Source organism: Pipistrellus kuhlii, unplaced genomic scaffold (genome assembly GCF_014108245.1).
Source record: "Pipistrellus kuhlii isolate mPipKuh1 unplaced genomic scaffold, mPipKuh1.p scaffold_m20_p_2, whole genome shotgun sequence".
Lineage (NCBI taxonomy): Eukaryota > Metazoa > Chordata > Mammalia > Chiroptera > Vespertilionidae > Pipistrellus > Pipistrellus kuhlii.
In genome coordinates this window covers 181,116,017-181,142,632 of record NW_023425515.1, presented here as the reverse complement: position 1 = coordinate 181,142,632, position 26,616 = coordinate 181,116,017, and the positions used below count along the sequence as shown (strand labels likewise).

At 46.7% G+C, this 26,616-nt stretch overlaps 2 protein-coding genes across 8 annotated transcripts; one reads left to right on the top strand and one right to left on the bottom strand.

Annotated features, from left to right (window-relative positions):
• Positions 1 to 657: 657 nt before the first annotated feature.
• Positions 658 to 10,005, top strand: MTFR1L (mitochondrial fission regulator 1 like). 5 transcript variants are annotated; one of them, XM_036447821.2, is made up of 7 exons: positions 658 to 807; positions 3,686 to 3,802; positions 4,279 to 4,383; positions 5,247 to 5,356; positions 5,574 to 5,785; positions 6,948 to 7,233; positions 9,022 to 10,005. In XM_036447821.2, the coding sequence occupies exons 2-7, from the start codon at positions 3,779 to 3,781 to the stop codon at positions 9,125 to 9,127; spliced, it is 843 nt and encodes a 280-aa protein (XP_036303714.1). In that variant the 5' UTR covers positions 658 to 807; positions 3,686 to 3,778; the 3' UTR covers positions 9,128 to 10,005. The 5 variants fall into 5 exon arrangements, with proteins under 5 accessions (XP_036303714.1, XP_036303707.1, XP_036303710.1 ...); XM_036447814.2 differs by having other exon boundaries at positions 6,912 to 7,233; XM_036447817.1 differs by having other exon boundaries at positions 695 to 778; positions 6,912 to 7,233.
• A 2,923-nt stretch (positions 10,006 to 12,928) lies between these two features.
• LOC118724497 (aurora kinase A and ninein interacting protein) lies at positions 12,929 to 25,490 on the bottom strand. Of its 3 annotated transcripts, none has more exons than XM_045585009.1 (4): positions 25,076 to 25,170; positions 24,042 to 24,147; positions 15,177 to 15,303; positions 12,929 to 13,862 (listed from the first exon to the last, which is right to left on the bottom strand). In XM_045585009.1, the coding sequence occupies exons 3-4, from the start codon at positions 15,274 to 15,276 to the stop codon at positions 13,009 to 13,011; spliced, it is 954 nt and encodes a 317-aa protein (XP_045440965.1). In that variant the 5' UTR covers positions 15,277 to 15,303; positions 24,042 to 24,147; positions 25,076 to 25,170; the 3' UTR covers positions 12,929 to 13,008. The 3 variants fall into 3 exon arrangements, with proteins under 3 accessions (XP_045440965.1, XP_036303700.1, XP_036303702.1); XM_036447809.2 differs by lacking the exon at positions 24,042 to 24,147 and having other exon boundaries at positions 13,233 to 13,330; positions 13,452 to 13,862; positions 25,076 to 25,490; XM_036447807.2 differs by lacking the exon at positions 24,042 to 24,147 and having other exon boundaries at positions 25,076 to 25,466.
• Positions 25,491 to 26,616: the final 1,126 nt, after the last annotated feature.

The window sequence follows — 26,616 nt, the reverse complement described above, 5'->3', positions numbered from 1 at the left end:
GCTGGAACTTTAAGGATTTGAGAGGAAAAAAAATAAAACAAAAACAAAAAACCTGCAACCTGAGTGTCAGGCACAGCCACGTGTTGAGGTCCGAGGAGGGCATGTGACCCAGGCCTGGATGCCATGGAGATCAGAGTGAGTGGGCTTGGAAGGAATGTGGGAATGTGGGTGTTCTCTTTCCCAATGCCATCTGGTCAACAAAGTCACTGAAAATAAGAGAGAGAGAGAGAGTGTGTGTGTGTGTGTGAAATACATAAAGGCTAAAATAGGGGGAAGCTACAAAGCGCTGGAGGGCAGGAGTCGGAGAAGCCCGTTTTGCTGGAGAGAAGGCTGTCCTGGCTGAAAGTATGAACTGTGAAGGGGACCAGGGGGATGTGCAAGGCAAACTGCAGCCACAGGGCCTGGGACGCCAGGGTTCCCCGCTTGCTGACGGAGGGGACAGTAGACACCACCATACTTGGGGGCTCAGCAGCGACAGGCCTCGGATTCCAAAGGTCGGACCGTCACTGAGAGCCAACAGGACGGAGACCTGAAGGGTTTGCGACCAATCAGGCCTCTGACATCTCGGAGCTCCGACAGGGGGCGTGGCCCCTAGGGGGGTGGCCTCTCCTAGGGCCTCCGCCCCGCCCACTAGGCGCAGCGCTAGCCCCGCCTCCTGCGGCCGCTTTGGAGGCGGGAGCGGCTCTGTGCGCATGTGCGGAGACCGCTTCCGGAGGCGGGCAGCGGAAGTGAGGGCCGTGGAGGCCGGGCAGCGGGCCGTAGTAGGAGGGGCTGTGAGGTGAGGGAGTCCGGGAGCCGGAGTCTCAGGTGAGAAACCGGGTCCGAGTGCCGCCCTGGAGGAGGGAGCGCGGCCTAGTGCGGGCGCCGGGCGGGCTTCGCAGCTGCCGTTCCCGCGCCAGTTCTCGCGGGAGCCGGTATTGTCGGCCTCGTGTGGCACAGGGGGGAAACTGAGTCCCCCAGGGGTAACGGCCCGGCCGCGTCACCGGCTTCGGTGGGCGAGCTACGCCGGAGAGTTCTTGTCTCGGCCGCGGGCCTTGCGGGCCGGGCCGCCGCTGCCTCCTCGCCCTCGGGGCCTGGCCTCTGCGGATGGGTCCGGGACCGCCGGGCCGGCCGCGAGGACTTGGCCGACCTTGGCCCCGCCGGGTCGGGCTGCTGCGGGGGAGGGGAGGCGTGGCCGGGCAAGGTCCCCCGCGGCCCCCGGCGCCGCTGTCCGCGCAGCAGAGTTCCGCTCAGCGCCGCGGGCCCGCGGGGCGCCCGGGACCAGGAGTGATGAGCCCGGGCCCTGCCCTGCCGGCCCCCGCGGGAGACCGTGTGTGGACTCGGCCGCGGCCTGAGAGGGGCTGTGGGGCGCAGAGGCGGTAAGAACCAGCCCGGGGCCAGGGGACGGGGTCAGAGATGGTGGGGAGGGTGTGAGGCTAAGTCGGTGCTCTCGTTCATTCATTTCTTAACGGACACATGTTTTTGGCCCGGGCTCTGTGCTGTGCCGAGGGACGTCCCTGCCGGTGGGACCAGCGGCACAGTACAGTTAGTTACGGAGGAGACACGGGGTGCCGGGGGTGGACAGTAAAGGGGAAGTGATGCTGGGGCTGAGCTCGGAAGAACCGTGAAGAACGAGCTTTGGGGAGGGAAGAGTGTGGACACGGCCTCAGGGTGGTGTCAGGGCTGGAAGGAGGCCAGGGTGGCTGGAGGGCGAGCAGAGGCGGGGTGTGCGGCGGGTTTGTGCCAGGCCAGATTGTAGGCTGTGGCGAGTTCCGTTACTGAGGTTGGGAGGGCCTCCAGGAATCTAAATCTGTAGGGATTTTAAGTACAGGAACAATATGACTAGCAATGTGTTCCAGAAACATCTCTGGCTGCTGTGTGAGACTCAGGCCCAAATGAGTCTTTGGAGGTTACGTTCGGAGAGAAACAGGAAAGCATGTCGTGTGGCACTGTCAGGCATGTTCCGCGCAGCCTGGCACACAGGGGACTTTGACAAAAGGCTTGAGCCGTGTCTGGAAGTTGAGCCCATGCAGGGCAGCAGAGTTGGGACCAGACGTGAGGTGCTTTCTGCTGGCAGAGTGACCTTAGGTTCCTTCGTTGCGGAAAGTGGAGGTTCCCCCCCGCCCCCAGGATCTCTCCCCATCGCCCTAATTAAAGTGTTTGGGAGATTTGGGGGTTCTCACGAGGGGCCCTCTTTCAGCCTCAGTGTGAAGAGAAGGCAGGTTTCTGACTTCCTTTCCCCGTGTGAATAATTTCTTTCCAGCTTTCTTTCTCCATAAAGTAGGTGATAACTCCTCTTTCGGGGTGAGAGACTCGATGAGGGGGTTTCCAGAAAGAGCTGCGTTGGTGGTCCAGTCCATCCTGTTCAGAGCCTTCCCCAGGCCCCCCCCAGTCACTTCTCACCTGGGCGCTCCAGCCCTCCTGACTTGACTCCGTTAATCTTTACCCCTGACCATACTGTGCTCCTCTCATATCTCACCCTCCTGCCCTGGACCTGTGCTGCTGTTGCTGTTTTCTCACCTTCCTTCCCCCTCCAAGCTCACCATGGGGCCTTGAGGTCAGGACTGAATTCACCTGGCACCTGCCTCGTGTGCCATTCTCACAGTGATTGGTATTCAGCCGTGGCCAGAATTATGTATTCAGGTGCTGTCTCTTCTAGATTGTGAGTTCCTTGGGAGAGTGGCTGTCTTACTCCTCCGTAGCCCCTAGTGTCCAACACAAGGTGGCCATTGTTAGTGTTTGAAGAACAGGGAATGAGAGCTCAGTGAATGAGAGCATCTGCTCACCACACAAGGGCAGCTGTGAAGAATCCAGACAGGAGTGACCCTGCCCATCTGTCATATTTTAACAGTTCATTAAGCCCTTTAAATTCCCTAGTTCACTGACGGATCCTTAAGGTAGCCTGGCGTGGCACCTGTTCTTGTCCTCTTTTTACCGGTGGAGAAACCAACATTTGGAAAGGTTAAGACATTCAAAAGGTTAAATGACTTGCCTGTGACTGCAAAGCTATAGATGGCTGAGCCAGGATAAAGAATTTGGCTCTTTTTCCTGTAGCCTAGTACAGTGGTCGGCAAACTCATTAGTCAACAGAGCCAAATATCAACAGTACAATGATTGAAATTTCTTTTGAGAACCAAATTTTTTAAACTAAACTTCTTCTGACGCCGCTTCTTCAAAATAGACTCACCCAGGCCGTGGTATTTTGTGGAAGAGCCACACTCCAGGGGCCAAAGAGCCGCATGTGGCTTGTGAGCCGTAGTTTGCCAACCACGGGGCTAGAGCATGCTGTTCATTCTCTTGTCTATTTTACCTCTCTCCCTGCGCGGACCCCACAGTGCTAGGTGGGTGACACATGCTGGGCTTTGCATCTCATCTACAACACTGAGTGTGGGGCTGGGTGGTAACTACACTTTGCCTTTCCCATGAGCCTTTTAACTACCAAAGGGTTGGTTCTATTTCATCTTTAGAAGTTTTGCCTCAGGAAACCAAGGGCCCAGGAGAGCTGCCAGGTTGTCCAAGCTCATGCGACAGCTCTGAAGCAGAACCTTTAAGGGTCTGGATTTGGAAGAGCCATTAGTGGGTGAGGGCAGTTTCTCGAGCTGGTTTTCTCCCGTGAAATGTAAGAGAAACCTTGGTGTTGGTCATTGCTCTGCAGGTTTTGTGGGGCTTATGTGGTGCCAAGTCCCCACTGAGGGTTGTTTCACAGGAAGGGAACTCTGGTGTTCTGTAAGATGGCCTGATATGAAGGAATCACGCCTCCCCAAGCTGCCTCGTCCTTCAAGTGCAGGAGCCGGTTGAGATGTCGGGAATGGAAGCCAATGCGGTAAGGCGCATGCCCGGGCTGTGGTGTGGTGGGGAAGGGAGCACAGAGCCTGTTGTAGAGACTCCCCAGGTGATTCCTTTTCCCTGGAGGCCTGGAACTGGAAGGAGGCCACCCTCCCACCCACTCCCCCAGGCAGGACCAACTAGGACCTGGGGGCAGTTTCTTCTGCCTTTCTGTACGGAGGGAAAGGAGGGAAGCCTGGAGGATTCCTACACCCAGCTGATTCCTCAGGCCTTTATGGACCCTCCCAACGTGGACTGTGCCTTGGTAGCAGCAGGTATCCTTAGGCGGCTTGCCAAGGTGAAGGCTAACAACTGGGAAAACTGGCCTCAGTTAGAGTTGAGACTTAACTTCTGCCCACAGGGTGCCCCTTCCTGGGATTGAGGAGTCCAGGCTCCCTGATAAAGGGCAGGGGGGAGAGGACGGGGACAATGCTTGAACTCATCTCTGAGGTTGTGACTGTTCCTCTGCCCTAGACCATCCCAATCTGGCAAAATAAACCGCATGGGGCCGCTCGCAGTGTGGTGAGAAGAATCGGGACCAATCTGCCCCTGAAGCCATGTCCCCGGGCGTCCTTTGAGGTGAGTGCACTGGAAGGGCCAGGAGACTGGAGGCTCAGAGTATGGAAGGATGGTGCTGCTCTGTGCCCAGTCTCTGGGGTTTTTTGGTCGGTTTGTTTTTCCTTTTGTAAATGCTTACTCACTTTTGCAGTTACAACTTAAAAGCCATCACAGACAACACATAAGTCAAGCCCTGACTGGTGTGCTCAGTTGGTTGAGCGTCATCCCAAGCACTGAGAGTTCTCTGGTTGGATCCCAGGTCAGGGCACACGCCCAGGTTGTAGGCTCAACTCCCAGTTGGAAGCATGCAGAAGGCAGTCAATCAATGTTTCTCTCTCAGATCCCTTCCTCTCTAAAATGAAAAACATATTCTTAAACACACTCACACACACACACACAAATTGGTGATTTTCAAATAAAACTTTATTAAAACACAGTCCATCCCTCCTCTAGGCTACCTGTTTTTGGTTGGATCACAATCTCATTACTGGTCTGTTCACCCTCCCATCCGTGTTCCAGACAGCAGCAGAGTTAAAGCCTAAAATCGAATCCTTACTTAAAACTTCGGATGGCTTATTATAGATCTTAGAATCAAAGCTCCTAGTTTGCTGTGCAACCTCTTTCAACCTCACCCCATCCTGTTTTAGCCATGCAAAACTATTTGTAATCCCACAAACATTTGCTTTTGGCCGCTTATTCAAGCCATTTCCAACCTGGAACCCTCCTCTCCACCACCCTCTGAGAGAAAACAGTAGGCATGGATGGGGGGGGGGGGTCCCAAGAAGCCTTTCTGACACCCCAGTGCTGAATTAGGTGCCCTCCTATATATTTTGCCCAGATTGATTGTCTCATCATGTTTATTGGTGAATTTTGTGTCCCTATAGACCCTGCCCAATGTCTCTGATCTGTGTCTGAGAGATGTGCCCCCAGTCCCTACTTTGGCTGACATCGCCTGGATTGCTGCAGATGAAGAGGAGACATACGCCCGGGTCAGGTAGCCGAGGCAATGGCCAGACTGCTGGGGGATGGGGAGCTTCTGCCCCGGAGAGGCAGCAGAGGGAGGGCTTGTGAGAGGCTGAGGGCAATAGGAATGAGATCTCTGGGTTCAGATTGGAAGCAGAGCCTGGCGGTTAATCTTGTAGGGGTGGCTGAAGGAATTTTAGAAGGGGGAGTGGATAGCTCACTGATACACCCGTCTTTCCCTGGTCCAGGAGCGATACACGCCCCCTGAGGCACACGTGGAAGCCCAGCCCTCTGATTGTCATGCAGCGCAATGCCTCAGTGCCCAACCTGCGTGGGTCCGAGGAGAGGCTCCTGGCCTTGAAGAAGCCAGCCCTGCCAGCCCTGAGCCGCACCACAGAGCTGCAGGATGAGCTGAGCCACCTGCGCAGCCAGATTGCTAAGATAGTGGCAGCTGATACAGGTAGGAGGCTGAGTCAGGGCCAGAATATAGCAGGCTGATCCTTTTCCCCTGGCCTTTGGACAGGATAGGGTAAAGAAAAGGATGGTCCCTGGTTCAGGGGGTCTTGGACCTAGAACTCAGGTTGCTCTGAGGCCTGGCTAGTCTTTGTCAGTTATTTTGAGCTTGACTTAGTTTGGTCAGGAACAAGATCTTCACTTAGCCTGTGACCCCAAGCAGGTTCTCTTTCTTGGCCACAAAACCAATACCCTCTACCACGTGTCTCTAAGATCCTGTCTTCCAGGAGCCCTCAGCAGCTTTCCTTTTCCACTTAAGAAATAAGCATTCCCTTTGAGCACCTGTCTTTATCAGAGACCACCTCTCCATCCTTCCACTTTGTCTGCAGCTAAGGCAGAGCAATAGAAAAGGATGGGAGTCTGCCTTTATTAGTGCATGAAATACCAATAAATGTCTCTCCCTAGCAGCTCAGGGTTTATTTATCCCCATATTCCTTTTTTTTCCTCCTAATTGAGTTCAGTCAGTTCCTAAAGCTTACCAGGTGGTAGAACATGAAAATTAAGTGTTCTTTTTGAAATCTTTTTTTTTTTTATAGAGGAATTGCATATATTGACAGCTAAGAGACAAGCTAAAGTAGTTTATGAAAAACTAGAGTGTTTCTTAAAAATTGAGGAAATTTGTTAAAATTTGGGAAACCAGGATGGTCACCATTCTATTGCTACAGAATGCTTCTTCCAACCACAGACAACAGTTACGAGGGGAGTCAAAGCACTAGCCCCCTTAGAGAAAGGAGCAAACTCAGGCTGGGTCCTGTCGTTATTTCAGTCTAAACAGGCCCCTACTGCAGAGCTCACTGCAGAATGGGAGCTCTTAGGAGACAGGGTCTTATGGGTGAGGGTGGGAGGTGCTGTGCTCTCCTGGAACATGGGAGAGCCCTGCTTCTACATCTTAAAATCCCGAGAGGGAGGTGCAGTGGAGGAACCTTCCTCCAGCTTACAGAAACCACCTGGCTCTTCTGAGATGTCATGGTGTCAGCCCAGGAAATATTTGATAGGCAGTGCTTGTGAGCAGAAGATATTACTGCTGTACTCTAGCCCCCATGTCCATCCATGCCTATTGTTTTCTCTTTCAGCTTCGGCTTCATTAACGCCAGATTTCTTATCTCCAGGAAGTTCAAATGTCTCTTCTCCCTTACCTTGTTTTGGATCCTCATTCCACTCTACAACTTCCTTTGTCATTAGTGACATCACTGAGGAGACTGAGGTAGAGGTCCCCGAGCTTCCATCAGTCCCCCTGCTTTGTTCTGCCAGCCCTGAATGTTGCAAACCGGAACACAAAGCTACCTGCAGCTCATCTGAAGAGGATGACTGTGTCTCTCTGTCCAAGGCCAGCAGCTTTGCAGATATGATGGGGATCCTGAAGGACTTTCACCGGATGAAACAGAGTCAAGATCTGTAAGTATTTGATAATTAGCTCTAGCGATCTATTCACTATTTTAGTTACCCGTGGCTAATGATCTATTAGAGGGTACTTACATAGCAAGTCCTCAGTAGTTGCCATGTGTTAACTTCATTCACAAACTTTGCCACCTGCTTGCTAATGCCTGGGGCCCCAGTTTGAGGAGTAACACTTTACATTATTGGGATGATCTAACCCAACCAAATGTTAGACTAATAGGAATTTTACAGGGTTCATCTAATCTCACTTCTGTCCCAGGGACTTTACCATATAGCTAATAAGTGTCCCCATACCCCTCTCTTTAAAGTTGGGTTGATTAATAATTTAGTATCAAATTGGTAGACTTTTTTGATGGAAGAATTTCATAAAGTTGGGAGTTTCTGCTTTGAAACAGTGGTCTGTTACTAACCCTGCAATTTCAGAGACTTGAGAACAAGGATTTTTGAGAAATCCCTAAACCTGGCTGCCCATGAGAATTGCTCATATTGGAGGGAGTGACCACCTTGCAGTGTTCAGTGGGGTCTGAGCACCTGCATGGGACACATGAAAGGAACTTATTTGCAGGTTTCTGGGCTTTAAAACATTAAGTTTGACATCAGGCCTCAAAGACCAAGATGTGCAGTGTTATTTGTTAATGTAGATTAAAAGCTCTTGTGAGAGAAGAGGGCTCTCTCCCAAGTTCCTGTTGAAGGTAAGGTTGCTCACCTTGTGCAAGGACCCCTTTTTGTGTCTGCCCATTTCTGTCTGAAAACCAGACAAGGCTGTCACTCCCTCCTTGCTTCCTAGTAGTCAATCCTTTAGGGAAGTCACTTCCACCTTCCTTCTCTGGCCCTAGGTCAGTCTTGGTCGTACCCACAGTTCTTCGGTCTCCTGCATTCCCAAATTCAGCTGCTACTCTGGAGCTGCCCTGAGTCCTCTTCTGGATATTGACTCCCAAACTTTTTTACTTGCGTTTTGCCCCATATTAGATCCAAGCCTCTCTTCCCACTTGTGTCCTGGGATCTTGACCCTTATATCTAGCAGAACTTCCATGAGGATATATGAACATGGATATAAATCCACCAGGATTTCAAGCAACTATTTTCCAGATATCTAGAATATACTTTTATGATGTGTCAGGTAATTTGAACCTATGTCAACTTGGGAGTGAGTTTTGTTCCCACAGGTCCCTTATGCGAACATTTTATTATAAATTCTAGATTTCATTTTAAAAAGCTCACTGACCCCTTGATGGGGAGACAGAATAGTAGGAAACTTTCTGAACACCATTTCCCTGGAACGAATAAAGATCAAAATGGACAAGAGACATGTCACTTCATCTTCTGATCTGGGGAAATGTTACTAAGAAAACATGGCACCAAAGGTGGGAGCAGAATCTTCGCCATCACAATCAATTCTAACTAGTAGATGGTCCTTTACTTTGTCCACATTTTATAACTATCTCAGGAAATAGTAAAGCATTCTAATTAAGAAATGGGATTTACAACCAGCGAGGCTTGCTTTTGGACTCTGGATTCACCACTGACTGACTTAATAGCTTTGGGGAAACTGTATAACCTTTCTGTGCTTCAGTTTGTTTGTAAAAGAGGACTGTAATAGCACCTAACCTCATAAGATTGTTGAGAATTAACACTTTTGAGGAGTAACACATTTGTTGGGGTGATCTAACCCAACCAAATGTTAGACTAGTATTGAGATCGTATTCAAAGACATGGAACACTGCCCAAGACAGAGCAAGTACTCAAATTATTAAATTATTAATAATTAAGCTGTTATATCTCTAGGAACCGGAGTTTACTGAAGGAAGAGGACCCTGCCATCCTTATCTCTGAGGTTCTAAGAAGGAAGTTTGCTCTGAAGGAAGAAGATTTCACTAGAAAAGGAAACTGACAGCACTCAGCTCTGCACACTCAGTCTCCTGCTCCTGGAATTCCTTCAGTAGCTGCCTTCCTCACCGCAGATGTTTGTCTCTGCATTAGAAATTTTCTGCAACAGTCTTCCCAAAAGCTAGAGCCGGGACTGAAAGAGCTGGATTATTTGTTTCCCATACTTCAGACTTTTGCAGGCACTAAGGCCTATTGTGAGCTGAGACACATTACAGGTAAATGTATAGATTGGAATGTTTCAGTCTACAGGCTGAGCTAGAAGTTTCTGGTTTTTCCTTGCCCCTCTGTGAAAATAGGTCCTGAACGACTTACTTCACTGCATAAGACCCTATAACTGGTCTTACCGGACACTTTGTGCCCAGCTGTCACTTCCTCTTAGCAGCTTTCTTGCAGCAGAGAGCTATCAGTGTTTATGTACATGTTCACAGGGCAAGAAAAGGCTTACGCTGCTCCATCACAAACCAACACCAGTGCCCAGCAATCACCCTCTTCCCGTGTCTGACACCTAGATGTAGAGGTCGGCCCTCTGGACCAGCTGGCATTCGGCTGCTTCTGGGAGGCCTGGGCTGTTTTTTTCTTAAATATATTTTGTAATACCGTACAAGCAAATCTACCCTCCAAGGCCTTGGGGCCTCATTGGTTCCGCTGACTGGACTCTTGCTCTTCCGTGGACTGTAGTTCAAGCCCAGTAGGAAACAAATGGGGAGGGAAAGAGAATATCACCTTTCTTTGAGGCCCTTGACTTCTTTGTATTGGGCCATGGTTTGTATCCACACCATGCATGACTCTGATGCCCTCAGGTCCCTTTCCCTGCAGTATGTATCCCGTGTGTGTTTGGGTTGAAGTACTACCTGACATTAAAGGATTTGGCAAGGTACTGCATTCGCTGTGTCCATCTGAGTTACAATCACCTGATGTACTTAATGGTATAGGATTCCTATTAATTTTGTAGTATATGAACTTTCATTAACAGGCTTCTGACTCTTCCTCTCCCCCCCCCCCTCCTTATAAGGTCCTGTCTTTTATTTTTTTTAAATGTAGAGATTTTGCCCCAAGCTCTTGTAAGCTTGCCCACTAGGAGCCTCTTAGGTACCACACCTGCATCACAGAAAACTGCGACCTGATGGATAAAGTCTTGAATAGAACAAAGGTCAAATTAGACTCCTGTTTAGTTCAGACCTACTGCAGTGATAGCATCTAATATTAAAAAGTTGCTTTTTCACCCTAGCTGGTTTAGCTCAGTGGATAGAGCGTCAGTCTGCAGACTGAAGGGTCCCAGGTTCAACTCTGGCCAAGGGCATATGCCAAGATTTCAGGCTCAATCCCCAGTAGGGGGTGTGCAGGAGGCAGCCAATCAATGATTCTGTCGTCATTGAATTTCCTATCTCTCTCTGAAATATTTTTTACAAAAAGGTTGCTTTTTCAAAAATAAAACTGGTAATGTTTTAATTACCACAAGAGTCACTTAGTAAACATTTATTTGGACTCAGTTTTATAAAGGGAGTTCTCACCCACTTTGTAATAGAGGAGTGTTACAGTCACATCTGGATTGCCATATAGCTTAGGATTTTTAAGGGAGAGATGTTTAAACAGAGACTATAACTTTAAAATGCTGTAAAGTAACCACAAAAATAAAATAAAAAATAATACTGCTACAATTCTACCTTCTACCTCTCTCTCCCCCTGCTCCTATTTACCACTCAAAAAAGTGTTAGGAATTAGTGGTCCCACTCTCTCCCCCATTCCTATTTACCACTCAAAAAAGTGTTAGGAATTAGTGGTCCCAAACTTAGGTTGAGTAAGTATGATTACAACCAGAGATTAAAAGTATGCACATCTCGGGGCGGAGCTTGAAGATGGCGACCGAACAGTCGGACTTGTTCTGACTCTGGTCCCAGAACAGATAGAAACAGCGTCTGAGTCGCTCAGGGAATGTTGATTGGCAGCTAAGGGGCTTCGGAATTCTCTAGGAAGGTAAGGAAAGGTCCGCTGGACAGGATTTCCTGACCAAGAGGCCAGCACTGCCGCGGCTGCGGCGGCTCTCCCAGCGAGCTCTCGCGGAGAGAAGGCAGCGCCATCTTACCAGGAAAGGAGGAGCATCCCTGAGGCCTGGAAAAAAACACAGCGGGGAGGTCCATCGAGCAGCTGAGACGCCCGAATCGGCACGGGCGCGTGGAATCGGGGGAGTTCTTCGGTCACCCACGGAAAGGTAGTGTTGTATTTTGAAACTTTAAATCAACGCAGGAGAAGGAACACCACATAACCAGACATCCTGAGAAGAGAGGCCATGGGGAGACAAAAACATAGTCCGCACATGAAAGAAAAGCAGGCATCACCAGAAAAGGAAGTAAACGAGCCCGAGGTAAGCAGCCTACCAGAGCAAGAATTCAGAATAATGATCATAGGATGGCTAAAAAGAATGGAAGAGAAATTTGACAATAACCAAGAAGAAATGAGGAAGAACCATGAGGAATTGAAGAAGAACCATGAGGAATTGAAGAACCACCAAGAAGAAATGAAAAATGACATCGCTACCATGAAGAACTCAATAGAAAGCATCAAGAGTAGACTAGATGAAGCAGAGGACCGCATCAGTGAGCTAAAAGATAAGATGGAAAAAAATACCCAAGTAGAGCAGCTTCTAGAAAAAAAGATTAAAAAGCAGGAGAGCCTACGGGAGCTTTGGGACAATACAAGACAAAATAATATTCGAATAATAGAGGTTCCAGAAGGAAAGGAAACTGAGGTAGACATGGAAAAAGTATTTCAAGAAATAATGACAGAAAAGTTTCCTGAAATAGAGAAGAAAAAACCCACACAAATCCAAGATGCTCGCAGAGTCCCAAGCAAAATGAATCCCAGAAGACAGACTCCAAGGCACATTATAATTAAATTGGCAAACAACGACGACAAAGTAAGAATCTTAAAAGCAGCCAGAGAGAGACAAAGTTACATACAAAGGAACCCCCATCAGACTAGCAACTGATTTCTCAACAGAAACTTATCAGGCCAGAAGGGAATGGGATGAAATATACAAAGTCATGCAAAGGAAGGGTCTGAATCCAAGAATACTGTACCCAGCAAGGCTATCAATCAAAATTGAAGGGGAAATCAGGAGCTTCACAGACAAAAAAAGACTGAAGGAATTTATCTCCACCAAACCAGCAATGCAAGAAATGCTAAAGGGTCTACTGTAAAAATAAATAGGAAGTGAAGAAGGAACACGGATATAGAATAAAAATGGCATCAAATGTGTACCTATCAATAATAACCTTAAATGTAAATGGATTAAATGCTCCAATCAAAAGACATAGGGTAACAGATTGGATAAGAAAACAAGACCCATACATCTGTTGTCTACAAGAAACCCACCTCAGAAAAAAAGATGCACACAGACTGAGGGTGAAGGGATGGAAAAAAGTTTTCCAGGCAAATGGAAATGAAAAAAAAGCTGGGGTAGCAATACTTATATCTGACAAATTAGATCTCAGAGTGAAGGACATAATAAGAGATAATGAAGGCCACTTCATAATACTAAAGGGAACAATCCAACAAGAAGAAATAACCCTGGTAAATATATATGCACCCAATACAGGAGCAACCAAATACATAAAAGTATGCACATCTCTAAGAAGCAATGTCCCAGTTAGGCATCTGAAAGAGAAAAGAGTTGCTTGAGTAATAGGCCCTTTAGTGGAGATAGATAGGAATTCCTCCCCTGCCTCCTCAATGCTCACTGAATTCAGACAAGGAATTTACTACCCACCTGTTCTTCAGGAAAAGGCATGATGCCAACCACACTGTCTCAACAGGTATCACCACTGGCTTTATTTACACAAAATGTTCAATAGCTTCATTCCATACCTCCCCAACCTTCAAAGATATTTATACTTGATGTCTGATAACTTGGTTACCTTCAGAGTCCTGGGTAAAGAGCAAATCAGGCTGCAGGTTTAACTGAGTGAGCCTATCCTCGCATCGAGCCCAATGGCTGTTAGGAAATTGCCCTAAATCCTGATTCCTATTGTTGGTTACCTCTTGGAAAGGAACTCTGAAGTTGTGAGCAATGACCCGCTGGCCCTGAGAATCCTCAGTGAAAAGCTGACTCCAGGAGTCCCTGTCATTCTTTTCACTGTCCCAGGAGACCACAGGAACAGAACCAGATCTTTGTTTCACTACTTCTGTGTTTTCTCCACTCCAGGACTCCCTGTAAGTTTGAAAGCGGACAGGAGCCTGCCTATTTTCTTTGGCAGACACCTTTTCCAATTTAGGCTTGTCCAAGGGCTGTTGGCCCTTGCCCCCAGGTGGTTTACTGCGTCTGTCCATACTCCGATGATTCCTTTTCTTAGATCCATGAAGCCATTCCCTTTTCCAGGAAGAATCCTGATCTCCCTCCTTCTGGTCCAGCAAGCAAGAACTTTCCAAGTCCTGGTTGAAAGAATAAGCCAGTGAGTCTTGACTCTCTCCAGTACAGATTATGTTAGTCTCAGGCTGGATCAAAGACAGCCCAGTCAAGAATGGGGTTCCCAGTCTGTGGTGGCCAGAAGCCTGGAGGGACTGAGGAGAAAGTCCAGCTTCCTGGATGTCTGTAGGGGTTGAAGTGGCTACAGGGGGTGCCACGCAATCGTCGCTCAAGCCCTGGATCAGATGGGGTAGCTGGGTTGCATCTTTCTTAGACTCTCTGTTGGTCTGACTTTCTATATATGATGAGACACTCCTCTGATCACCATTTTTCTTTCCTAGTGAAACAGACATGGACAAATATTATTCTGCAGGAAAACTCTGCCCTGAGCAGGATTTAGCTGGTTCTTTCTGAAATCAGTATTGGCTATTATCATTACCTCGTGCAGGGGTCTTAGACTCCTCACATCCCTTGTCACTGAGCTTCCAGCTTTCAATCTCTATTCTTACCTGAATGATCTTTCTAAAACATAGATCTAATATATCCCCTACTCAAATATATAGATGCTTCCTATGAGCTCCATAATAGTCAAACATGACATAATCAGACGACTTTTCCAGCTTAGTTTTCATATGTGAAGTTTATGTTACTGATTTCTTTAACAATCACATTGCAAAAACTTTTATGAAAGATTTGTCTATTTTGCCTAAGAATTCTATATAAACAGAATATACCAGAATTTTACAATTTGAAGTACAAAGTGTTATTTATTTTATTTATTTATTTTTAAAGCCTGTCTTTGTTAAAGCAAAAGAGCTAAGTTTTTGTTTGGGGTATGGAGAATGCATTTTGAAAGTTTATGCAAAGCAATCCTGGGTACCGCACCAAGAATTAGAGCTCTCCTTTCACCTGGCAGGAACCTTGCTCCATAAGCCCCAGCCTGCTCTTAGTCAGCTGGTCCCCTGAAGTGGGACATGCAGGCAAAGAACTGTCAACTTTATGCAAACCTTTTTTTAAAAGATATATTTTTATTGATTTCAGAGAGGAAGGGAGAGGGAGAGAGAGATAGAAACATCAATACTGAGAGAGAATCACTGATCAGCTGCCCTCTGCATGCTCCACACTGGGAATTGAGCCCGCAACCCAGACATGTGCCCCTGACCAGAATCGAACCTGGGACCCTTCAGTCCGCAGACGGACACTCTATCCACCGAGTCAAACCAGCTAGGGCAATGCAAACCTTCCTAAGGAAAAAACATTGTTGAACCTTGACTAATTTGAGATGCTTCATACAAAAATATCAATTATCAATTAATCATGCAGACTACTTGTGGCTAATCCAAGACATACACCTAACTAAAGGTCAGTTCCCTTATATACCCTCAACTCCCAAGTATATCCTTCCTCACTGCTCTGACAGGGAATACAAATACTTAATATTAGACTGAGCAAAGCAGAAACAGAAAAATATGTTTGTAAAAGCATGTATATATTGCTTTTCAGAAGGCGATTTTGTTTTATAACCTCTTCTAATAAGAGAGCTATGCACTGGTGTCACTTAAAAATGTTCCAGCATGAAAAATAAATAAATAAATAAATAATGAATGCACTCCTTTTTGCTCCCTGGGTGCTCCCAGGCAGGTCACCATACCTGATTGCAAGGTGAAGAAGGAAGCAATGCTGGTCTGCTGAACGCCTGCAGGTGGAGTTCTTTGAGGAGCCTTTCTCTCTCTAGGCAAGAGTGTTAGCATTTTGGTGCTTGACTTGATTAAATGTGTCTGAAAATTAGGAGAAAAAGAATAGAAATTATTAATATCAAAAACAGTTGCAAGTCAGGAGAAATTCAGTAAACACCAGTGACCCCCTGATGGATCCTTTGGACTCCCCTCAGATCCTATTTCCTAGATAGTTTTTGCTGTATATCATCTTCCATCATTTCTTGCAATACTGATGGTGTGTTTTTCTCAGGAATCACAAATTCCAACTATAGCCCAATCATTCTGCTTCTCCATGGAAATCAGGTTGACTAAACAAACAGGGTTTGTTGAGGGGACTTTTTACAGAGAGGAAGGGAGAGAGAGAAAGTTAGAAACATCGATGAGAGAGAAACACCAAATTGCTGCTTCCTGCACACTCCCCACTGGGGATGTGCCCACAACCAAGGTACATGCCCTTGACCGGAATTGAACCTGGGATCTTTCAATCTGCAGGCTGACGCTCTATCCACTGAGCTAAACTGGTTTTGGCAGAACTTTCCCATACAAAACTAAAAATCTGGATAAGTTACAAGAAACAACTGGTTTTAGGCAATGGGTAACATACAGTGTAGGACTGTGATCCCTAAAAAGGATTTTTAAGAAGGAAAACAAATAAGGTGAGCCCTGTGACCACCCTAGTTTTCTGTTTGGAAGAACTTGCCCAACTACTGTGTATAGAGTGGCAGAGCGCTATATCTCGCTTGATGAATAGAGTAAATTGAGATTAGAATTTGAGGAAGCTGCCGAAATCCGTTTGGCTCTGTGGATAGAGCGTCGGTCTGTGGACTGAAGGGTCCCAGGTTCAATTCTGGTCAAGGGCATGTACATTGGTTGCGGGCACATTCCCGGTGGGGGGTGTGCAGGAGGCAGCTGATCGATGTTTCTCTCTCATTGACGTTTCTAGCTTTCTATCCCTCTTCTTTCCTCTCTGTGGAAAATTAATAAAATGTATTAAAAAAAAAAAAAAGAAGAAGAAGAATTTGAGGAAGCTGAGGTGGCTAGGATTTGCAGCACTGAGAAATACATCCAAAAATCTATGTAGAGATGATCCCTTGAGTCTATTATTGAAATACTAACCTACACATGTGTTAGGTGACAACCTACGTGGCCAAAGAAATGCCAGGATTGCAAATTGAGTAATTCCCAGAGCTCACACAGGTCTGGAATAGTTTATAGACAGAGTAGAGGGACCTCCTTGAATTAGGTAGAGTTCTCAGTAGGATCACTCCTAGTTTTAGAGCTAAACTAGCCAGAGCAAAAGCTATTCCAAAACAGCCTTAACAAAGCTTAAAAACAAGCATTTACAGTAGCAAGCTGATTAGCAAGTAACTACCTACCTAAACAAGTTTCAGTATTCTTTAAAGACAACAAAATCTAGATACCTAAAAATGTAGCACTGAAGATGCTAGCATACAAAAAAAAAATTACTAGATATATGAAGTCACAGGAAAATATCCACAATTTGGGGTAAGGGGAAAACAGTTAATAGAAGCAGACCCAGGGATGACAGAATTAGCAGATAAACCTAGTAGTCTCATATTTATAGTAAACTAGGGGCTAAGTGCACGAATTTGCGCACCTTGAAAGGAACCATGGGCCTCAAGGTTGAGGTGGACACAGGGGTGGGTCTCAGCCCATCCTCCACGCACACACACACACACACACACACACACACACACGCACGCGCGCAAATAGAACAGTGGAACAACCGATCACTATGATGTTCGCTCCCAGAGGACACATGTGCAGAACATGGCAAGCATTGGCTGCTGTGAGATGGATGGTGGAGCAGGTGAGTGGGGGTGCCAGACCAAGGCAGGGCGCTGGTCACTATCAAAATTCTTTGCTCCCGCACACCGCAGTCCCACCGGGCACTCACACCTGCTGCCAGCACAGGTCCCACTCGCACCCACTGCTGGTGCCCAGTGCTGGCCCCAATTACTTGGCGCCATCAGTGGGTGCGAGCAGTGGCTACAAGCAGCACCCGTGGGCCCCAATTGCCCCTCAGGGCTTCTCCACCTCCCTCTGCTCCTGAAGGGCAATCGGGGCAGTATAAACTCATACCTGTTGCGGGCGCCGGCCCCAATTGCTCCATGCCATCAGCAGGTGTGACTGGGCTGGTGCCATCAGCACGTGGGAGCAGTGGTGGCAGAGCAGGGCTGCCCACAGACAGGGCTGGGGGCTGCAGCAGGAGGGACTGAGCAGGGGCGTGGAGGATGGGCTGAGACCCACCCCTGTGTCCACCTCAACCTTGAGGCCCATGGTTCCTTTCAAGGTGCGCAAATTCGTGCACTTAGCCCCTAGTTTACTATAAATATGAGACTACTGAACAAAATAGCAGTGAACCTGAAGACAATATAAACTATTCAAAATGAAGAGGGGAAAAAACTGAAAAGAATAAAAGTTTTAATGATCTATGGTGTATCAAGTATACATATAATTAGAATTCCAAAAACAAGGCAGAGGCAGATGTGAACAACATATACTTGAAAAAATTATGGGTAAAATTGTTTTTTTAATTTGATGAAAACTACAAACAACTATAATTGACTGTCTTTGTCAAACATGGCCAATACAAGCTCTCCCATTTCACATGCTCTTATAATGTGAACTTGCCACTCCTCCCATCAAGTGGTGAGATCCATAATGCCTCACTTTGAACTTGGTTCTGAAGAACTCTGTCACTACCTGACAAAGTATGATAGAAGTAACAGTACATGATTTCCCAAAAGAGGTCACAGAAATGCCTTGCTTTCTTAAGATGCTATTGGAACCTGGCTACCATGCTATGAGAAGCCCAAGCAGGCACATGAGTCTCTAGATTTTTATGAAACATACATCCTAGATATTTGAAATAATATGTTAGTATGTGAACAAGTATTTGAGCACCTATGTGATAATTACTGGGAATATAGTGATGAACAAAACAGACTGTTTCTGCCCTGGTAAAGCTTATAGTTTAAGAGGGGGAAAGGGGGGTCAAACTAATAGCTATTAAAATTACTACAAGTAGCCCAGCTGGCGTAGCTCTGTGGTTGAGTGTTGACTTATGAATCAGGAGGTCACAGTGTGGGGCATGCAGAAGGCAGCTAATCAATGATTCTCTCTTATTCTATCTAATAAAAAAGGAATATGCTAATTGACCATCACACCCTCACAAAGATGGCAGTGCCCACAGCCAATAAGGCAGTAATATGCTGACTGCCACGCCCTCAAATATGGCGGCACCCAGTCTCCTCAGCCCCACAGCCACCCAGAGCCAGCCCGAGGCACAGGCAAGCCTCAGAAGGCAACTGCCCACCCAACCCAGGGCCAGCCCAAGGTGTAGGCAAGCCTTGGATGGCAGCTGCCCAGCTGACGCCTGAAGCACAGGCAAGTCTCAGATGGCAGCTTCCCAGCCACTCACGGCCGTCCGAGGCTCAGGTAACCAGGGCTGGCCAAGGCTTGTGCTGCCAGCAGTGGCAGCAGCAGAGGTGTGATGGGGGTGTCACCTTCCTCTGATCACTGGGTTGCTTCCCACCCGAGGGCTCCCAGACTGTGAGAGGGGACAGACTGGGCTGAGGGACCCCTCTCCAGTGCATGAATTTTCATGCACCAGGCCTCTAATCTAGGAATAAAGCTTTTCACCAACATGACCATACTTAGCAGAAGTGAGACGTTTATTCCTTAGTTCAGAATGATGTCCTGAATGATGTTGCCCCACTTGTATATTTCTTTGAAGGATCCACATTTATCTCAATGGAATGTTAAGACTGAGTAAGAACAGGTCATCTGGAACTGAGAGGGGCCCAGGCTCAAAGTCCCTCAGTAGATTATCCACCTCAAAACAAAGGCAGCCTCAGTGTATACCCTATGCCTAATAGGCATAGGGTTCCTACAGGATCAAACCCCCTTGGTGAGCCATAACCTAGGCACTGACAATCCTTACCCTACAAGAATGCCCTAAACAATACAATCTCAGGGAACATATTCCCTCCAAACCAAAGAATCTCTAGTTCTTTGTTATATCACATGCATGGTCCCATCAAGTTTTCTTCTTTCAGAGTAGTGGAAGGAGAAACTGACTTCCTACAATGACAGAGCTCCTGCTCTTCTTATATGTATCATCTGTGCTATCTTCTTAGAGAGTGTGATGCTTTTTCTTTTTTTATTTCTTGGCTGCAAATCATCCCCAAACTGTGACACTTTCTTATACTTCCTCTTTTGAACTTGACATTTATCACTTGATATTTCAAGACTTCTCAACTAGCTTAATATAGTAAGTACTCAAAGAGTATCACAACAGATCTGGGATCATATACTTCACTCTTCTTATTGTTAGAAAATGTTTTATTCTTCCACAGAATTTAAATTCAGTTTAGCCTTCATTCTATCTTTTTCTCTTCTGATTATTTAACCTGTAAGCATGTCTTCAAGTACTGCTTTCAAACCAATTTAATTCCTTTATGATTCATGTGGCCTTCAGTGCAAGTCTAGTACATAATTTGATCCAACTTCTTTTTTATAATGGTCGCTCTGGTCTTGAATTATTTATGAAGTCTCACTTCCATATAAACTAACATAGCTGTGAAATATATGAATGTGTGTATTTTACTCTTTTTGCCATTCTACGGCCTTTATGCTTCCCAGGGCTCATACTGATTTCTTCTGCTTCTAGTCACTGACAGCACCATCACCAAGTCTCCCCTTCCTCCTTAGTCTCTAATAGCATTAATTTGATGACATTTTGAACAAAAACCTTTTCCAACCAGTAACTATCATGCCTCATCAAGTCAGGCTGAAAGGATGTGCTATCTAATAAGGAAAATTATTTAAGGAATCTGACCAAGAAAAGCTATCAGATTCTCATCATCTCTAGAAATATAAAACAAGTTAACACCCTACCCTAGTTCAAGATTTCATACTCTTGCCTAGTCCTAGATCAGTGGTCGACACACTCATTAGTCAACAGAGCCAAATATCAACAGTACAATTGAAATTTCTTTGGAGAGCTGAAAACCAACTTCTACGCACTGTACGTGCAAACCCGCACATAGTATTTTGTGAAAGAGCCACACTCAACGGGCCAAAGAGCCACCTGTGGCTTGCAAGCCAGTTTGTCGACCACTGTCCTAGACTATTACAACAATCTCTTAACTGATCAAGTTCCCATTCACTGCCTGTTCAATCAGTCCCACATATAGATCAATCTTAAAGAACAACTGTGATCATATCATCACATTGTTCTGTCAATAGTTTCTCTGCTACCTATAGCATAAAGGATGGACTCTCAGACTGCACACATTCATATTCCAATTTACCTTTTCCTCCATTATCAAAACCCTTCATGCACCCTGCGTCATAATGCTCAGCTAGATGTCAGTCCCTATTATGGCCTCCACTTTCCTCACTTTTTTTTTTTAATTAATATATTTTATTGATTTTTTTTACAGAGAGGAAGGGAGAGGGATAGAGTTAGAAACTTCGATGAGAGAGAATCATCGATCAGCTGCCTCTTGCACACCTCCTACTGGAGATGTGCCCGAAACCCAGGTACATTCCCTTGACCCAGGACCTTTCAGTCCGGAGGCTAACGCTCTATTAACTGAGCCAAACCGGTTTCGGCACCTTCCTCACTTTTGTGCTTCACACAGAAGGGCCTTTTTTACACCCAGCTCTGAAATGCTATATATTCTTCAGCTCACCCCCAAACATTTCTGATTCCATATGTGACCTCTTCCTCTTTTGAACTTGATATTTCAAGACTTCTCCTACAAAACCCTAGGATCAACATTTGACTCACTTTTCTTTCTATCCTCCACACAACTAGCTTAATATAGGAAGTACTCAATTCAATAAATATTTTTACAAAGAGGATGGATATATAGGAAGGATACATTCCTGTTTGTTTATATATACACCTACTCATTACATTTTCAACAACACTGTCAGAAAACACTAAGGCTTTTCTAATACAGTGAGCAAGCCTAAGATGAGCTCCTGTAACTGTAAACTGATGTCACACATAAGGTCCAAAACAGATAGGATGAAAGGGTACAGTCACTGAAATTGTTAAAGTTTCCTCTCAAGGTAATCTAACAAATTACCAAAGTAATCTAGAAACTGATAGTTGAAGGAGCCCAGAAATAAACCCTCAAGAAGATTTGATTCAATGGTAAATTGACAGTCTTTTCAATAAAAGGCAACAAAAGGAAAAAATAGGAATTTATCAAAAGTAAAAATCTTCTGTGCCTCAAAGGACACTATCAAGAAAGTGAAAAGACAACATACAGAATGGGAGAAATATTTGCAAATCATATTATCTGATAAGGGATTAATATACAAAATACATTATGTAAAGAAAACCTACCCTAGCCAACTTGGCTCAGTGGTTGAATGTCGACCTATGAACCAGGTCACAATTCTATTCCTAGAGCACATGCCCAGGGTTCGGTCCCCAGAAGGGGGTGTGCAGGTGGCAGCTGATCAATAATTCTCTCTTATGCCGAAACCGGTTTGGCTCAGTGGATAGAGTGTCCGCCTGCGGACTGAAGGGTTCCGGGTTCGATTCCGGTCAAGGGCATGTACCTTGGTTGCGGGCACATCAGGTAGGGGATGTGCAGGAGGCAGCTGATCGATGATTCTCTCTCATCAATGTTTCTAACTCTCTGTTCCTCTCTTCCTCTCTGTAAAAAAATCAATAAAATATATTTTTAAAATAATAATAATTCTCTCCTATCACTGATGTTTCTCTCTCTCCCTCTCCTTTCCTTCCAGATCAATAAAAATATATTAAGAAAAAACAAAACAAAAAAAAACCCTCAAACCTGTGATTATTTCATAGCTACTTTAGGAAGCAGCAGGTTTCTACATTGTGTAAAAGGGAACCTTTAGTACTTTGCTATGGTTAGAAGGCTTAAACTCAGAGAAACAGGAACTAGTTGAGGAACCCAACAAGTTTTAAACAGGATTCTGGGAATAAACTAACATGGTAGGAAATGCTATCAGTAACTGTGGTCATAAGGTTCAGGCCTTCAGAAATCAGAGGATGGTAAGGGCGTAGAGATCTTGGAGAGAGGATTCCCGCCACACACCACATCAGCAGAACAAGTGGTTTCATTATTAACACCATGAAAGAAAATAGTGCCCTGGCAGGTGTTGTTCAGTGGTTAAACCATCGATCACCCTGTGGACAAAAGGGTCTCTGGTTCGATTCCTGGTTGCAGGTTCTATCTCTAGCGTTGGTCGGGGTGCCTATGAGAAGCAACCAACCAATGTGTCTCTCTCATATCAATGTCTGTCTCTGTCTGTGTCTGTCTGTCTCTCTCTCTCTCCCGCCTTTCTTCCCTCCCTCCCTCAGGCGAGGATTAATAAAAAGAGGGGGAGAAGGGAGGGAGGGGTGGAGAAGGGTGGGAGGGAGGGGTGTAATTTGGGATGACAGAGTTGCAGACATAGAGACAAATTACTGGCACTCCTCTGTGGGTTACTCCCTTTCTCTCTCCTGAACTCTTCCTAATTCTCTTCCATTTCTCTCCTCAAATTAAGGATACAGGTTTTCCACCCAGCACATGTGTTCATTCCAGAATGTATTCTATAATAAAAGGCTTATTCCTAATTCAGGAGTAATAAATAACCATTGCACATTTTGATCATTTTTTATAAATATGTGTATTTTCCCACCAACCATGAATTAGTCTTTTCTCTATATTTGGGATAAAAACAGTCACCATTCTACCTGTGCCTTAATATGATATAACTTATACTTTTTTGCTTGTTAATTCACAAACTAGAGAAGAACAAAATGCCAAGGAAGATAACTTTAAACTACTGATTTAACAAGCTTAGTTAACACAAGGTCCTCTCTCAGGAATTCCTGCATTGCAGAAAATGTGTTTCAGGTTTCTGAAGTGATCCAAACTTTACTATTATATAGAAGGGAGAGACTTTTATATTTATTAAACAAAGTTTTATGTTTCATATTCTTAATTTTATTTTATTTTTTTATATTATTTATTGATTTTGTATAGCGAGGAAGGGAGAGAGATAGAGAGTTAGAAACATCGATGAGAGAGAGTCATCGATCAGCTGCCTCTTGCACACCCCCTACTGGGGGTATGCCCGCAACCAAGGTACATGCCCTTGACCGGAATCGAACCCGGGACCTTTCAGTCCCCAAGCCGACGCTCTATCCATTGAGCCAAACCGGTTTCGGCTCATATTCTTAATTTTAAAAACAGATACATTCAATTACAGACCTGGTGACCTTCTGGTTCATAGGTCCACACCCAACCACTGAGCGTGCTGGCTGGGCTTTTTTGTTTGTATTGAATTCAGAGAGACAGAAACAACAATGATGAGAGAGAATCCTCTACCTCCTACACACCCCCTACTGGGGATCCAGCCCACAACATGGGCATGCAACCCAAACATGTGCCTGGACGGAAGAATCCAACTGTGACCTCCTGGTTCATAGGTCAAGGTTCAACCACTGAGTAACAACTGCAGGGCTGTAAGAGGGTTTTTTGTTTGTTTGTTTGTTTTTAACAATACTCAATTTTTACTCAAGCAATCTATAGCCACCCAAAGAAGACTGTCTTTTTTTCTATGATTTCGATTAGGTTAATCACCTGGTCTGGAGACTATAATCCAAACTATCCAAATTCAGCACACTTGGCTAATCTCAAATCCCTTTCTACCTGCTCAGTTAATCTTCCTTGTTAATCCCAAATCATGATCATCTCTCTCGCCTCCAAAATCACGTTTCCCTTGATTCCACTCACCTGGGCCGTATTCTGCCTTGTGGAGAATAAGAACACGGGCCTCTGTAGCAGTCTGCACCGGGCTGACGTGGGAACATTTCTAACCTTATGCCTCAATTTTTTTCATCTTTAAAAAAAGACAATGGCGGTATCTACATCACTGTGTTTTTGCGCGTACCTACTACCATTAATAAGTCACATGATTCTTCAGCAAAGTGCATCCCTTTTCTTCCCCTTAAGCTGTAAGCCACTTTAGAGCCAGAATCCTGCCTTCCTTTAGACTAGAGCCTCAGTTTTCATGTATAAAACGGGTATCATTATTCTCCCTGCTGCAGAGCTGCATCAAACAAGATAACGTATCTGAAACACTTAGCACAATGCCCAGCATAAAATGCTCGATAAGCATTAGAGATCATCTCATACTTTTGTTCCAATATTCAATATACAATTGAATATTGAAATGTGACAAACCTGGGGGTGATTTCCAACCCTCCCCGGCTGGGTGCACCGGGGAGTCACCCCTCAGGCTCCTCACCCCCACAGGGTGATGGTGCACATAACACCGAGTCTGGCATCCAGGGGGCTCACTAAGCACGAGGCCAGCTCCCTTCCCCGTCTCCTCCATTTCCCCCCTGAAGTTCCAGGTTCTCTCAGGTAGACCGCCTGCAGGCTGAGCTTCCCAATACTTCAGCCTTTTCGTTTTCCCTTTTCCTTTCATTTTTAATGTTGACATTCAGGGCACCCCCCCCCCCCGCCTCGGCCCCCTTTGCTCTCCACCCAGCCCTCCTCCTGCCGCCTCGCAGCGCCCCGAGCTCCTGAGGAGCCGCCCCCACCCCGAGCCCTGCGGTCCGTGTCTCCTCCTCCCTCCAGTCTGCCTGCCTTCCGCCCCTTTCCCCACCCCCCCGCGCCCTCCCCAAACTCCGCTGTTCACCCTTCCTCAGACGCCGCTCCCTCTCGCCTTCGAATTCCCAAAGCTGTTTCCTTCTCAGGCCCCGACTTAACTTCCATCCCCTTCCGGCCCCCCGAAGCGTCCCTCCCCGCTCCCCGCCACCCACCTGCACTCTCCGCCTCTTCAGCGCCGCCGCGTCCAGCCACACGCCGCAGGCCTCCTCCTCGGGGCCGGAGCGCCTCATGGCCGCTGAGGAGGCCTCGCTCGCCTCACGCGGAGTCCGGCTCCGGCAGCCGCAGAAACAGCCGCCACCTCAGGCTCCGCCAACGTTCGGATCTCGCGCCAACGCCGGGGGCGGGGCTACGTCGCCGACCTGACGCAGGCCCCGCCCATGGCGTCCGCTCCGGCGGCCCAGGCCCCGCCCCTTTCTAGGCCCCGCCCCACGCCGAATCCAGGGCTACAAACGCATCTCCTGTGGGGGGAGCCCTTTTTTCTTTATGAAGGACTTCGTGTTCTCTTTTCATTCAAAAGTTGTATTCCGGGAAATATGCTGTATGGACGCGTTTGAGACTCTGCATAAGGAACGTGCATTTTCCCTGGCCGGCTTGGCTCAGTGGATAGAGCGTTGGCCTGCGGACTGAAGGGTCCCGGGTTCGGTTCCGGTTCCGGCCAAGGGTATGTGCCTGGGTGCGGGCTCCATCCCGGTGGGGGGGGAGGGGTGCGGGAGGCAGCTGATCAATGATTCTCTCTCATCATTGATGTTTCTCTCTCTCCCTCTCCCTTCCTATCTGAAATCACTAAAGAAATAGAATTTTTTTTTAAAGAAACGTGCCCTGCCAAAACCGGTTTGGCTCAATGGATAGAGCGTCGGCTTGGGGACTGAAAGGTCCCGGGTTCGATTCCGGTCAAGGGCATGTACCTTGGTTGCCGGCATATCCCCAGTAGGGGGTGTGCAAGAGGCAGCTGATCAATGACTCTCTCTCATTGATGTTTCTAACTCTGTATCTCTCTCCCTTCCTCTCTGTACAAAATCAATAAAATATATATTTTTTTTAAAAAAAAAAACGTGCCTTTTCTTCTTGCTGAGTTAGTTGTGATTCCTTATGACAAATATTAGAAGCCTGATACATGACAAATGTAGGCCTTCCTTCCCCCAGCTGCCCACACCAGCTTCCCTCCAGCACCGGGACCCAGGCTGGCTTCCCTCCAGGCAGCTTTGTCAGAAAGGATGTCTGGGAGTCCAGTCTAATTAGCATGTTACCCTTTTATTATTATAGATTATACAATAGACTAATAGCCCTGCATACCAATCCATGGCCAGTAGGTCATTGTTGCCCTCCTGTAGCTCCCCCACCCCACCCCCAATAGCTTGCTGCCCTGCCTCCTTCTGTAGCTCTCGGCCTCCTGCTTGCTTGCTGCCCTGCCCCGCTTGTAGTTCGCTGCCACACCTTCCTGCAGACCCGTGATCAGGTGGTTATGTGGTGGGTCATTACGCCTCAGGGCGTAACAGATAATTAGTATATTCCTCTCTTATTATATAGGATAATTAGCAAGAAAATTCGTGCAGTGGGGAGGAAGCCCTCTGCCCCCTCTCACAGTCCGGGAGTTCTCAGGGGATGTCCTACTGATGACTTAGGCCCACTTCAGGAGCCGCAGTCAGGCCTCCCTCTGCAGGAGGCGACCAGGAAGATCAGGGGGAGGCACTGC

Excerpts from the sequence above, each read along its gene's own strand:
- MTFR1L (XM_036447814.2), top strand. The coding sequence starts at position 3,779 with ATGTCGGGAATGGAAGCCAATGCG. Across the intron at positions 5,357-5,573 it reads GAGACATACGCCCGGGTCAG|GAGCGATACACGCCCCCTGA; the intron begins GTAGCCGAGGCA and ends TCCCTGGTCCAG. Across the intron at positions 5,786-6,911 it reads GATAGTGGCAGCTGATACAG|CTTCGGCTTCATTAACGCCA; the intron begins GTAGGAGGCTGA and ends TTTCTCTTTCAG.
- LOC118724497 (XM_036447807.2), bottom strand. The coding sequence starts at position 25,153 with ATGAGGCGCTCCGGCCCCGAGGAGGAGGCCTGCGGCGTGTGGCTGGAC. Across the intron at positions 15,304-25,075 it reads TGAAGAGGCGGAGAGTGCAG|ACACATTTAATCAAGTCAAG; the intron begins GTGGGTGGCGGG and ends CCTAATTTTCAG. Across the intron at positions 13,863-15,176 it reads CTTCTTCACCTTGCAATCAG|GAAAGAAAAATGGTGATCAG; the intron begins GTATGGTGACCT and ends CTGTTTCACTAG.